The sequence below is a fragment of the Leuciscus leuciscus genome (genome assembly GCF_965113295.1).
Source record: "Leuciscus leuciscus genome assembly, chromosome: 3".
In the NCBI taxonomy this organism is placed as follows: domain Eukaryota; kingdom Metazoa; phylum Chordata; class Actinopteri; order Cypriniformes; family Leuciscidae; genus Leuciscus; species Leuciscus leuciscus.
Window position 1 is genome coordinate 26343176 of NC_138727.1, and position 13140 is coordinate 26356315.

At 36.9% G+C, this 13140-nt stretch overlaps 1 protein-coding gene across 8 annotated transcripts in view; it reads left to right on the forward strand.

Moving 5' to 3' along the window:
• Positions 1 to 11844, forward strand: part of psip1a (PC4 and SFRS1 interacting protein 1a) — a 268546-nt gene extending 256702 nt beyond the window's left edge. For 7 of the 8 annotated variants that reach the window (XR_014204723.1, XM_082165413.1, XM_082165415.1 and 4 more), the window contains 2 exons: positions 11139 to 11235; positions 11313 to 11844. Coding sequence is in view for 7 of the 8 variants with exons in the window: in XM_082165413.1 (XP_082021539.1) it covers positions 11139 to 11235; positions 11313 to 11343 (128 nt within the window). In the remaining variant the exon portion in view is untranslated. Of the gene's footprint in view, positions 1 to 11138 lie in introns of all 8 variants that reach the window. The other variant, XM_082165417.1, reaches the window with a different exon arrangement.
• Positions 11845 to 13140: the final 1296 nt, after the last annotated feature.

Genomic DNA, 13140 nt, shown 5'->3' on the forward strand with positions numbered 1-13140 from the left:
AGCTCCATTAAGGTATTTCTGTCCCTCCCAAACTGCATTGAAATGGTATGTTTAGCAGCCAGAATTAAAAAAAATTCAGGGGGAGAAACCCCCTGACCCCTCCTAACATGATCCATATCACCCATCAAAACAATTGCAACGTCTCAGATTGTGCCCCCCCAGAATTTTGGCTTGCATGACGCCCCTGTAAGGAATATAACTGTTAATTTGCAGTTTAATACGTTGCTTATACAAATACATTTTATTTCAACATATTTCAATCGATTTTTACTCAGTATAGCAAAATAGTTTGCTAAAAGCAGATCATTCATTCACACACAGAAACGCAATTCAAATTTAAACTGTCTTTTTGCGAGTTGTGGTAAACAGCGCATCTCTGCCGTTCATTCATTCACACAGAAACGCGATTTACTTGAGAATGAAAAAAAACTTACTACAGTATTCCATCCTTGCTCCTCGAAATACCAGCACTTCTGAGGTACGTTTTCCATTATTATTATTCCTCACAGCGCTGCGAGACAGTGTAGACAAGTACACTGATCTGAATAAACTTGATGTGTTTTCTCGAGCTGATATGTGGGCGTTCACAGTTTGTATGGGATCGTCTCAGTCATTTGCGTTTGAATAGCGCCCGTGGGCGGGGCCGATTAAAACGTAATGAGCTGAGATGAACTCGACTGGAATCGCTCTCTTTTAATACAGATTTCACAAGATGAGAATATTTGTTTTTTATATAAATTACTTCATTTAAAAGAAGAGAATTCAAGCTTCATGCCTGTGTGTCTGTATGCCTGTTTGACTGAGTATTCGCTGAGTTATTGTTCATTTTCGGACGCGTTTCAGAATGGACTACACTGGCAGAGAGAAGGCAGAACTCGCTTCGTGTTTATTTTTCTTTATTTGGCAAAAAGCACAACACTTTGTTTTTATTGTGAGTATACACAAAAATAATACACATTTAACAGAATCGATTGATGTATGAAACTCCTATGGAAAATCAAAGTCAACAGAGTATTTATGAGTTTCTTTTACACTGATAAAAAAAAAGCGAGCTGGTATCGCCGGCGATACAGCCGACCTCAGGGGGTTAACCCTCTGGGGACCAAGGTGTTTTTGGAGCCCTTGAGATGTTCTGACATGCCTTGACATTTGTGCTTTTTTCAGTTATTTATAAACATGTTAATGGCAAAGGTGTAAAATCACTCTATATAGCACAAACAGGGCTACCAAAATATGCGAGCAATGTAGACTTCGTCGTGTAGATGTTTGTATTTTTAAGAGAATAATGTTTATGCGTGGTTATTGGAAAAAATAAAAATGAAAGTGGCTGAATTAAGACCACAAAACACATATTAAATATGTGTCCACAAGACTTTTGTCTAATTGATGTTGTACCTTTGAGTACTGGCTTCAAAATTATGTGAAAATAGTCTTGCTTTATCGTTCACAAAAAAAAATACATTGATTTAAATGGTGTAAAACAGGTTTTGCTTGGAAAGCCAATATGCGAGGGGGGCGTGAAGGAGTAGTTTACACCTGGGATGTCCCACCCACTCTGCATAATGACTCTGAATAGCCATTCATTCAAGGTGTGACACTGACTGAGCCACAATGCAAGGACAATGTATTTAGAAGAATACTTATATTGACCATTTAAGATTTCGCTTACATCTATCTTGTAAATATGTTTAGCTATTTTATTAAAAATGTTACAATTACAACAATAATTACAATTTCAACAATATTTCAAGTGTACTCTTTCTTTGTAAAAAAAAAAAAGAAAGAAAAAAAAGATTATAGGCCTACATTTTATCATATGTATTCATTAGTTTGAATATAGCCAACAATGGAACATCTAACATCTTAGTCTATGACTTTATTTTTGACAAAAATAGTGTGACTAACGCCTGACTAACGTTGTTTTATTGAAATATCAGGGCATATAAATGTAAATTTACGTTGCTTATACAAATACATTTTATTTCAACATATTCCAGTCGATTTTACTCATCTCAGTAGGCTATAGCAAAGCAGTTTATTCTTTCACACACAGACGCGCGATTCATATTTAGGCTAAACACTCTTTTCAAATATGTACCCTTCATTCATCTCACAGAAACGCGAGTCATATTATAGAAATGCGATTCATCTTTTTGCGGTTTACATAGGCCTACACTAACGTTATTCCATAACGTTATTCCACACTTGAGAAAAGAAAACAGCCTACCTCACTCCTCAGCGCGATCTGCTGCTCATATCAGGAGATATTTCTCCTCATCAGCACTGTGGAAACTTTTCTCCATAAAGGCTATAATGTCTCACTCGCGACGCGCTTTGTTTACAGCTGATGTGTGCGTTTCACAGATCTGAAATGGTTCTCGGAATTTGCATTTGAAAAGCACGCGCTCTCCGGGGAGTGGTCACATTACTGTGAATCATCTCGTAATGAGGTCGACTGGAGTCGCTCTCTTTGTATACAGATTACAGAAACTAAGAATATTTGTTTTTTATATAAATGACTTCATTTAAAAGCTGCGATCTCAAGCTTTATGCCCGTGGGTCTGTTTGCCTGTTTGACTGAATTTTCGCGGAGTTATAGATAATTTTCGAACGCGTTTCAAACGGGAGTTTACTGACAGAGAGAAGGCAGAAATCGCATCATGTTAATTTTTCTTTATTTGTCAAAAAGCAAAACACTTTATTTTTATTGTGAGTATACAGAAAAAAAATAGAAACTGAACAGGATCGATTGATGTATTACACGAAAATGAAAGATCAAAATTAACAGAGCATTTAGTGTTTATTTTCATTGCTAAAAAAAAAAAACGAGCAAAACGCGCGGGCGCGTTTTTGGTCCCCAGAGGGTTAATAGAGATTGCAATTTATGACAAAATTCTAAATGGCGGACACATGGTTCATCCAATCTCGGATAATTCAGTTTTCTGACAAACTGTTCAAAAGTTATTGGCCAAAATAGCCATTTTCCAGATCTCATGACCTGTATGTGGCGCTGTTCCCAACTTTGGCATGGACCCTCAGGTCGTGGCTCCGGAGAAGCGTACCAATTTTCGTTTTTCGATTGATCAAAGTTTGGCCGAGCTATAGCTTCTGAACCAATTTTGGGTCAACCTCGTTAAGTTTGCGACATCATAACTTTTGAACAAAAATGGAAAAAAAAGTCAGTTCACTCATTTCTGTGCGGCTCAGTCGAAAGATCATTTGAGCACATTTTTTGACAAAATGGGACAAATATTTGAGGAGGAGCAGCAAAAAAACTGAATGCTGTACTTTTCAAAATGGCCAATACTGTAATGGGCGGAGTCTTAATGTAAGATATTGAATGTAATGAGCATGAAGAGTGGAATCCGGTGTAATTAAGTTTAATTTTTCTAGATCAAAGGGTTCGAAAGTTATAACCTTTAGAAGATTGAATTTTTTTTAACTGGTGGTGGCGCTATAGAGTTGGTCCTAGAGACTCTAAAATTGGTCCAATTACTTTTCATGACCATCTCTACAATTGTACCAAATTTCATAATTTTCCTACTTACGGTTCATAGGGCTGCCATTGACTCCCATTTGGGAAAAATAATAATAAAGTAAACTAACAGATACGATAGATATTGTGATAAACGTCATGATAAATGTCTCGAAGATAAATGTCTATTAAGTTGTAAATATTGTAATGTTTAAATGTTTCACATAAAAGTACTTTCACTTTTGGATGCAGGCTTTCAATTTGGACACGGCAGCAATAATAGGCTGTGTTTACACTGGTGCAAAAAATCCGATATTTTACTCACATCTGACACAGATCGGAATTTGTTGCACACGTGTAAACACAAAAATCCGCACGAGATCCGTATTTTTTTTTGCATCCGATCTGAGCCACTTCCAAATGTGGCTTTGCTGTAATTAAACCAACAAGCTTCACTATTAGGTTACTCACTCGCATGCTCGCTCTCTCTCTCTCTCTCTCTCTCTCTCTCTCTCTCTCGCTCTCTCACGCTCTCTCACGCTCTCTCACTCGCTCACTCTGGTTAATTCATCCGAATTCATTAAAAAATATAATCCGGGGCCAAGCCCTTGAAGGCACCGCAAGCAGAACAAGTACAGCAAGCACAGCAGCACAGAAAGTACTGTAAGCACAGCAGTGCAGCAAGCATTTAAGAACCAACAGCAGTGCAGAGCCGGAAGAACAAAAACCGCAGAAATTGAATGTACATGTAAATGTACATCAAGCACAGCAGCACATCAGAAGAACAAAAACAGCAGAAATGTAATGTACATGAAGAACAGATAGATTCAGAAGTACAGACAGGATGAAACCAAAATGAACAGAAGGTCTGATGAGAACAAACACAGAATGAAGTAAAAACACACACTTATTTCTAATCCAAGAGTAAGAAAGATTAGTACAGCTCGGATAATAAAGGAATTTAAATGACAACATTATACATCATTTTAAAGTTGACCCACACGGACTCGAACCCACTATCTAAGGGTCATGTGCCTGTCACTCATCTCATTGCGCCACTTGGCAGACTTATATTTATATAGCTGCCGAAATTCAATAGTTTCAAGAGAGAATCAAGTAAAAAATCAAGCATTTACTTCAAAAAGAATTTTGAAGTAAATGCTGAGCATATTGTATTTAAAAAGTTTAGATTAAATCATCCAAAATTGGTCGGATTACTTCTCATTACCATCACTACAAGTGTGCCAATTTTCATAATTTTCCTACTTGTGGTTCATAGGGCTGCCATTGACTACCATTCTGGAAGAAGAAGAACAATGAATTTGTACGTAAAAGCACTGTATGTTGTATGTGACTGCTTCAGATGAGATCATTCTTAGGCACAATGCCTGGAAGAGATGTAACTTCTGCATCTTTTCCTGCCACAGTACCTCATGCGGTCTGGGCACGTGTCACACTGAGTTGCGAACCCACGATGCGAAGTATTCGGGATCCGTGGTGTGACACATTGAGCTAATCACTCATGCATGTTCACCAACCTGCTGAAGAGAGGTTTCAGTGAGAGAATGAGTTCACAAAAAAGTTCCATAACATGTTAACCAGACTAGCATGCTATGCTAATGTAGCTTATGGTTAACTTGATAGCTGAAGACCCACATTAGAAAGAATGGCTACTGGTTAGCATGTTAACCAATTAGCGTGCTAAGCTAACTAGCATAAGACAACTAACACAGGCTAGGTCAACTTCATAGAGGAATATCTCAGGAACGGTGGCAACTATCAAAAATATGTTCACTCATTTCTGTGCGTCTCAGTCCAAAGATCATCTGAGCAAATTTTGGATAAAATTGGGCAAACTTTATAGGAGGAGTAGCGAAAAAACTCTTTATCATTTGCTTCAATATGGCGGACAGTCACATTGTTGAAAAATGACAAATGAGATATTGTCGGAATCGGCATAAACCAAGGAACATAATGACATAAAGCAATACAAATTTGAACTATGTTTTTGCTAAATACCTTATATCGCTGGAACACTAGGTGGTACTGTTTTCAAACTTCTCATGTCCCTTCAGGCCATTGTGTCGATCATCCCTACCAAATTGTGTGCTGATATGTCAAATAGTTTAAAAGATATTGCAATTTATGCCAAAATTCAAAATGGCAGACACATGGTTCATCCAATCTCGGATAATTCGGTAGCCATGGAGTCGGCATGACACAAGGAATCTATAGACACCAATATTATGATTTTCTGACAAGGCCTTTTATGGCTTGGCCCCTAATAATAATAAGATAACTAACAGATACAATAGGGGCTATCCCCTTCGGGGCTTGGCCCCTAAAAATACTACTTTATTTTACTTCAGAATTCTAGACCTGAGCTGTAGATAAACAAAAATTATTTCCGGACTGTATATCTGTTCCGTCAGATTTTGCGCGCAGATTTTGAGTCATGACAGCTGTTATCTTGTCCATGCTGGCAAATAATCATGACCACCTGACATGAATTATATAAATAATATTAATAGCACGGCCATTAAAAAACAGGGTCTACCATGTGCATAGTAAAACGATCACAGAAAATAATTTTGGTCGGGAATTAATGTAAACACAGATATCGTATACCAGCACTGCCTAAAGTGAATGTAAAAAGGCAGGCCAAAAAATCGGGTATGGTAAAAAGATTGGATCTGTGCATTAAATGGATAGTTTACCCAAAAATGAAAATTATCCTATGATTTACTCACCCTTAAGTCATCCTAGGTGTAAATGAGATTCTTTTTTCAGACAAATACAATCAGAGTAATAATAAAAAATAATGCTTTATAATGGCTTGAATAGCTTTATATTTTATACTTTATATATAAGTCCATCAAAGTGCATCCATCCATGATAAAAGTGCTCCAAAAGGCTCTGGGGGGTCAATAAAGGCCTTCTGAAGCAAAGCGGTGTGTTCGTGTAAGAAAAATATCCATATTTGAAACTTTAGCGACTAAAATAACTAGCTTCCGGCAGACGGAAGGTGTTATTTACACCTTGGATGACTTGAGGGTGAGTAAATCATAGGCTAATTTTCATTTTTAGGTGAACTAAGACTTGCAGTGTAAATGTATCCTTAGGGTGCTCGGGAGTGCCCGTGACAGACTTCTACCTGATAGTCAATGCAGAATTACATCTTAAAAATATGGACTCAGAAGCACTAACGGCGCCAGGATTTTGATTGTAGGTGGGCCTCCAGAAAACTGGATGGGCCAGTTAAAATAAGCCAAAAAAAAAAAAAAGGGTTCCCCTTCATCTCCGTTTCAGCGCTTTTCTGCAGCACTGAGAACAGCGACTCAGTAGCCTACCTGAATTTAATGCATAATTAAGCATCAAAAAAAAAAAAAAAAAGTTCACCTTGATGACTTGAGGGTGAGTAAAAAAAGAAAGAAAAAAAGTTCACCTTGGATGACTTGAGGGTGAGTAAATCATGGGTTAATTTTCATTTTTGGGTGAACTAAGACTTGCAGTGTAAATGTATCCTTAGGGTGCTTGGGAGTGCCTGTGACAGACTTCTCTACCTGATAGTCAATGCAGAATTACATCTTAAAAATATGGACTTAAAAATATGGCTTAAATATGAAGCCCGACCCTACCCGAGCCCGTGCACGTGCACGTTGTGTCCGAGCCCGGCCCGGCCCGACACATTAACTGTAATTATGAGCCTGAGCCCGATTTAGACCCGACCATTTTTTAATACGTGGGCCTTTATAACCAGGGGCGGCGCCAGATAATTTTTTAACGCAGGTGCTTAGGGGGTGCTAGATATATTATAGCCTATATAAATACTATTACAAAAATTGGCCACTTAATATTTAATATTAAATTATTTAAATTATCACACTTAAAGTATTCATTTTATTAAATTGAACAAGCACAACATTCAGCATTCAATCAAATATTCTTAAAGATTTATTATTAGTAGGCTAATAATGTTATTTCAACATAATATATCGTTTTTTCGACATATGTGTGCGTGCAACAAGCAACATGTGGATTTGTAAATCTGGTGACGTGTCCATTGATTTTTATTAATAAACTAGTGTTTTCTGTCAGTGTCAGCTGCAAAGATGAAGTTGACGATCGCCATCTCCGTAGAGAGAAATGCACATCATGGATGACATAATCATAGAGTAGCCTACTTCTTTTCATTTTGAATTGTTTCGTTAAAGACATTTCAAGCTTTCTTTAGATATATTTCTCATGTCTGTGAGGCATACACTGAGTTTCGGTTAATTTATGATGAGATGCGCTCCAGTTCACGTGCAATGCAAGTGACCGCGCCGACGCCTCCATGTCATGATTATATAATCTGCTATATTTGGTTCTTATTTATTAAATCCAGGCAAATGGTTGATAATTTTTTTTAATTAAAATTAAGATACAATTTATACAAAACAAAATTCACTTCAAAGAAAGGTTTTCTACAAAACCAAACTTAATGAAGTGGTCAAAATCATGTCTGACCCACTCCATGTCTCTCGATATATTGTGCATCCTGTCTTACTCATGCTGTTCACTTTTCATATTCAACATGGATGGAAAAAAAAATAACATTATAATATTTTAACAAATGTAGCAACAATACTGGGTCATACATTAATATTAATATTAGCTCAAATTATCTATAGGGAATTGTAATAATCATGAATATGATTAATATTTTGCATATTACCATTACGTTAATTTATTCGAAGTTGAAAATAGATCGATTTGTATATATGAATAATCAATCACAACGAATTCTAATTAATCATTCATATATCAGTAATCCTATTTCAGATCGATTATGAGATAACCCTTAATGGAAAATTAATGTAATTACCGAACAGTCGTTTGTCCCGCAAACGACCATAAGATTAACTCACCAACTTTCTCATAAAAGTTACCACTTCTTATAATTCCAGAAAGATCAGTTTTCTGGCCATGAAAACTATTCTCCTGTCCTTATAAATTTAGGTTACTAAACCATAATCAAATTGTAAAGCCTGTAGCTAGATCAAACATTTCAGGGACTCGTAATGTGAGAATTATAGACAGGATCAATCAAGTATATAGGTTTTAATACAATTGAACTAATGAATACATAACTACGATTCACACAGAGTAAATATGTATGTATATACAGAACACGTAAACAAATACAAGACTAAACGGATAACAGATGAGAGAGGGAGAGGATGAAAGAGAGAAAGTGAAACTAAAGTTCAGGATGAGAGATCACCGAGATGATCTCAGCATGGAAAAATCACAGGCACTGTAAATCAGATTACATTAAAAGTTCAATAACTTATTTTGCAAAATGGTTCTCTTTGTTGCTGAAGAACGCCGAGTCGTGTTCGGGCGTGTGTCCTAAGAGCAGCGTGCGTGTTTCTTTAAGAAAACAGGGCTGCTTCTGTGAGCGCGGCCGCGGGATGTTCAAGTCTCTTTAAAGTTGAGGTGGCCGGCTACATTCATTTCACTGAACGTAGGTAGAGTCCGAAGACGAAAATAAAGAAAAGACTTAAAGAAAAGAAAAGAGAAAACGGAGAATGTTCCCTAAAGGGAGCCATATGGATCTTCTCGCTGACGAAAATGGTTCGTAAAAGTGCTCATTGAAGATTTCCTGGGTCGGTCTTTTATGGAAAAGATAGGTTGACGCCTCTGTTCGCGCGAACAACCAATCACCTTCAGAGATTTCAGAGCGGGAAGAAGTTCTTTGTCTCGTCAGACAACGCCCACTCGAATGATTCATGAGGAGATGAGAGTAAGCTGTTCAGCTCCAGAAATATGAAAAGTGTAAAACAATGTACATTATTGCATTCTGCTATCGAAATCCGACTCTGTTAGATTGCGAGGTTTACAGAGATATGAAACTTGTCATATGAAGATTGTAGGAACACCTAGTTACAATCACATGCATGAATAGAAGCATTTACCAGTTCGTTCCTTCAAATAAATGTCATACACGAAGTGAATATAACCTAGGAAAACACTCATGAGTATATGAAAAGTTACATGCTTATATTCTAAGTTTAATGTCCAAAGTTCGTGTATGTGTGTGCGTTAATGTGTGTGTTGGAATGTCTGTCACGTTGCGCTTCCCGTTATCTCTTGCAGAGATGCTTTGGCTGCAGCTTCGTGCAGGGTCATAAAGTGTTATCCTCTAGAAAGAGGAGTCGGGTTACGGAATGCGATTCCACTGGAAAGACATTCTTCAACAATACATTTCAGAGCTAGACACTAGAAAATCATATTATATGATCAAACAAACTAATAAAACATGCATACAGGAAGGCCAAATACAAATCTGCGTTACATACATTAAAATGATATTTTTATCCTGACCAAGGATGTTTTGTGTGTGTGTGGGGGTGTGATGTCACGTAGCAGGAGGAAGTTTCGTTATCTTCTTGGTACAGAGAGGAATGTTAGTTTCAGGTTCTGGAGTGTCTCTGAGGTGCAATTTAGTGTCGTAAAAGTCTATTTGCTCCAGTATCTCTGGAGCCGACGTATGATATACATTTGGGAGTCAGGAGGTTACAAGCTTTAGTAAGCTTAGCAAAGAACGTTTTGGGAAGGAATGTGCTTAGCAAACACAGAGAGTCTGAATTTGTTAATTCAGGACAAACGAACGAATGATTCAAATAGCCCAGTCGCTACACAAATATGAAGCTAAATGTGCTTATTTAATAGCTACAACACGTATAGTAGGCCTACAGACTCTCTATTCGTACAAATTGCTGCACATACATTTAATTCTGAATTTTGCACACATAAGTTGAAAGGCATTTGTTTGTGCATAGTAAAACATATCTGCAACATTTATCAAGTCCACGGATAATTGTGCGTGCATTTAATAATTATTATCTTAATGAATAATGTAACAAGGACGAAGCATGTAAACTGCGTTGTTTGTTTAGAATGGAATGGATCGCAAATGGATCCGAATGAAGAAACGTACAAAACCATAGTAGAAAATGGGCGGGTGGTAGCGCCGCGGCTGCTCAGAAGACATCTTGGGTTTAGGGTGCCTTTTGGGACAGGGCCAATGTTGTACCGCTTCTGCTTCTTGTTTTTCTGCTATCAGTAATGGCAGCAGCTGAAAGGTGTGTTTGTGATTCACCTTGTACGGGCATGACAGTTTTAAAAGTAACTTTCCCTAAGACTGTATACGTGTGTGTGTGTGTGTATATGTATATATATATATATATATATATATATATATATATATATATATATATATATTCAAAACATGCAAATTATGAATTATACTCAAAACATGCAAATGGATGGATTGCATTATTCCTCCATTTAGAGGGATAATGTGAAATAATGATGACAATGACAATTAGTATTTTGACATAATTTGAAAACATACTGTAATATTTGACCGTTATAATGATACAAGGCCTGGAGACCCAACTAACACTATGCGAACAGTACAAAAAAATATACAGCAGCAAATTTTTAGATGAAACCACCCACCACCAATCAATCACAACATATGTTTGGAATTAAATTTTGCAGCATAAATGTACACATTTTTAGCCAAAGAAACCTTCAAAGGAATAATTTTAAAGTGTGTATATGTAAATGACTTGTTTAGTAAAAAACACAAACTTTGTTTGCATGTGTACAGATACCAAGATTTTGAATGGAGACTTCAACCCTGAAGAGGATGCTGAGACAAAGAGGGAGAAATTTGGAGAGAATATCGTGTCTGTTGTGAAAAACAAGTAATAAAATCTGTTCAGATTTTCATCAAGTCCTAAATTATTTGCTTCTAGCAGTCTGACAAAAAATATTTTTGTAGTGTGACTAATTCTATGGAGGAGTCTGTCTGAAGATGTTTGTTCACTGAAGAGCCACCAGATGCCAAGTGGAAGATCATGTCCATATTGCAAGCACCCTACAGATCATTATTTTTTGCACACACTGTAAAGACAAAGATGCTTTCCTAGATGGCAGTTATTCTGTTAAAACTGTTTTCAGCTAAATGCAATTTATTCCAGAGAGCTCTGTTAGAATTACTGTTAACCAATACAACTATACGGCATAAAATTATAATTTTTTTTTTAAATAAAGTAACACTTATCAAAAGTGCCATTTTATAATAGCAGATACATTAGCGTCAAAATATATTTGTGATATTTACCATACCTACTTGGTGTTTATGTTTTACATTTAAGTTTTACTGTAGTTTTGTTCTGCTGTTACATCTCTAAAGTTATTTATTTTAATACAATCAAATTAAGTTGATTCTTGCTTGTGTTTCAGTATTCATACTCATAATACTGCTGTCAAAAACTGTGTTAGTCTTAATAAAGTAGTGTTTACTTCAGAAACTTTTCTTTTAACCATCTGGTACTGTTCTGTCATTAGTGACCAAAAAAACTATGTTTTTCATAAGAAATAAGAAATGTTGTGGCATTTGCTATCTGAATTTCAGCAGAGTATGGGTGATTTTTACGCACTATGCACCTTAGGTCCATACTCGGTGACCCCACTCTGTGGTTTTATGTGGTCTTCTGCTTCGTTTCTGCTATTCCTAAACGCTTACAGTTTCAAAATATAGCTGCAAGCAGCAATTATCGGGGCCAAGCAGAAGACGACGACAAGGCATGCCAACATGACTGAAAGTGTCAGACCAACTGCAACAATGAGCAATTAAAGACATTTAAAGAGGATTTTAGGCTAATGATTTAAAATCATTTAAACAGTACAAAATTGATGTGATGTGGTCAGAGTAGGTGACAATGACACATACAAAGTTTGGTTTCAATATGCCAAGGCATTGCAGAGATAAAGCAGGAATATTCATTTTGGCATCATGCCTCAACTTTGCTGCTGCGGTATACGAAAACGGTTTCGTCTATCGACACGAAATCCATAACTTTAAGTCTGCATGGTCTGGAGATGATACAGTTCGATTTTGGTGAAATTTGGACAAACGGTCAAGGAGGAGTTTGAAAAAGAAGGTATTGAATGAAAATCAAGATGGCGGACAGGAAGTTCGGCCAAATAAGGTAAACTGGGTGTCTATGTCCTCGGCATGACCCAAGGAATCTATTAAGACCAGTGGCATTTCAATAGGCAGATTTATTCACAAGTTATTACAATTTTTGGAAATATTGTTATAACTTTTGACCACTAGGTGGTGCTGGTTCGAAACTTCTCAGGCTCATTCAGGGCATCGTGCTGATGACCCATACCAACTTTCGTAACAATCCATTCATGCATTCTTAAAATACAGCATTTTAGCACAAAATTCAAAATGGCCGACAGCCAAAAATGGCCGATATGGTAAAATTGGATATCAGTCGACTCAGCATGTTGCCCTGAATCTAACGAGACCATTTTTGGTGATTTTTGGACAAAGCGTTCAGACCATTCAAACCGTTCAGAAGTTATAAAGTTTGGTACACATACAAAGTTTGGTGTCAATATGTCAAGGCATTGCAGAGATAAAGCAGGAATAGTCATTTTGGTATCATGCCTCAACTTTGCTGCTGCAGTATACGAAAACGGTTTCGTCTATCGACACGAAATCCATAACTTTTTGTCGGCATGGTCTGTAGATGATCTGGTTAAATTTTCGTGAAAATCGAAGCAATGGCCTAGGACAAGTTAAAAAAAGTAGG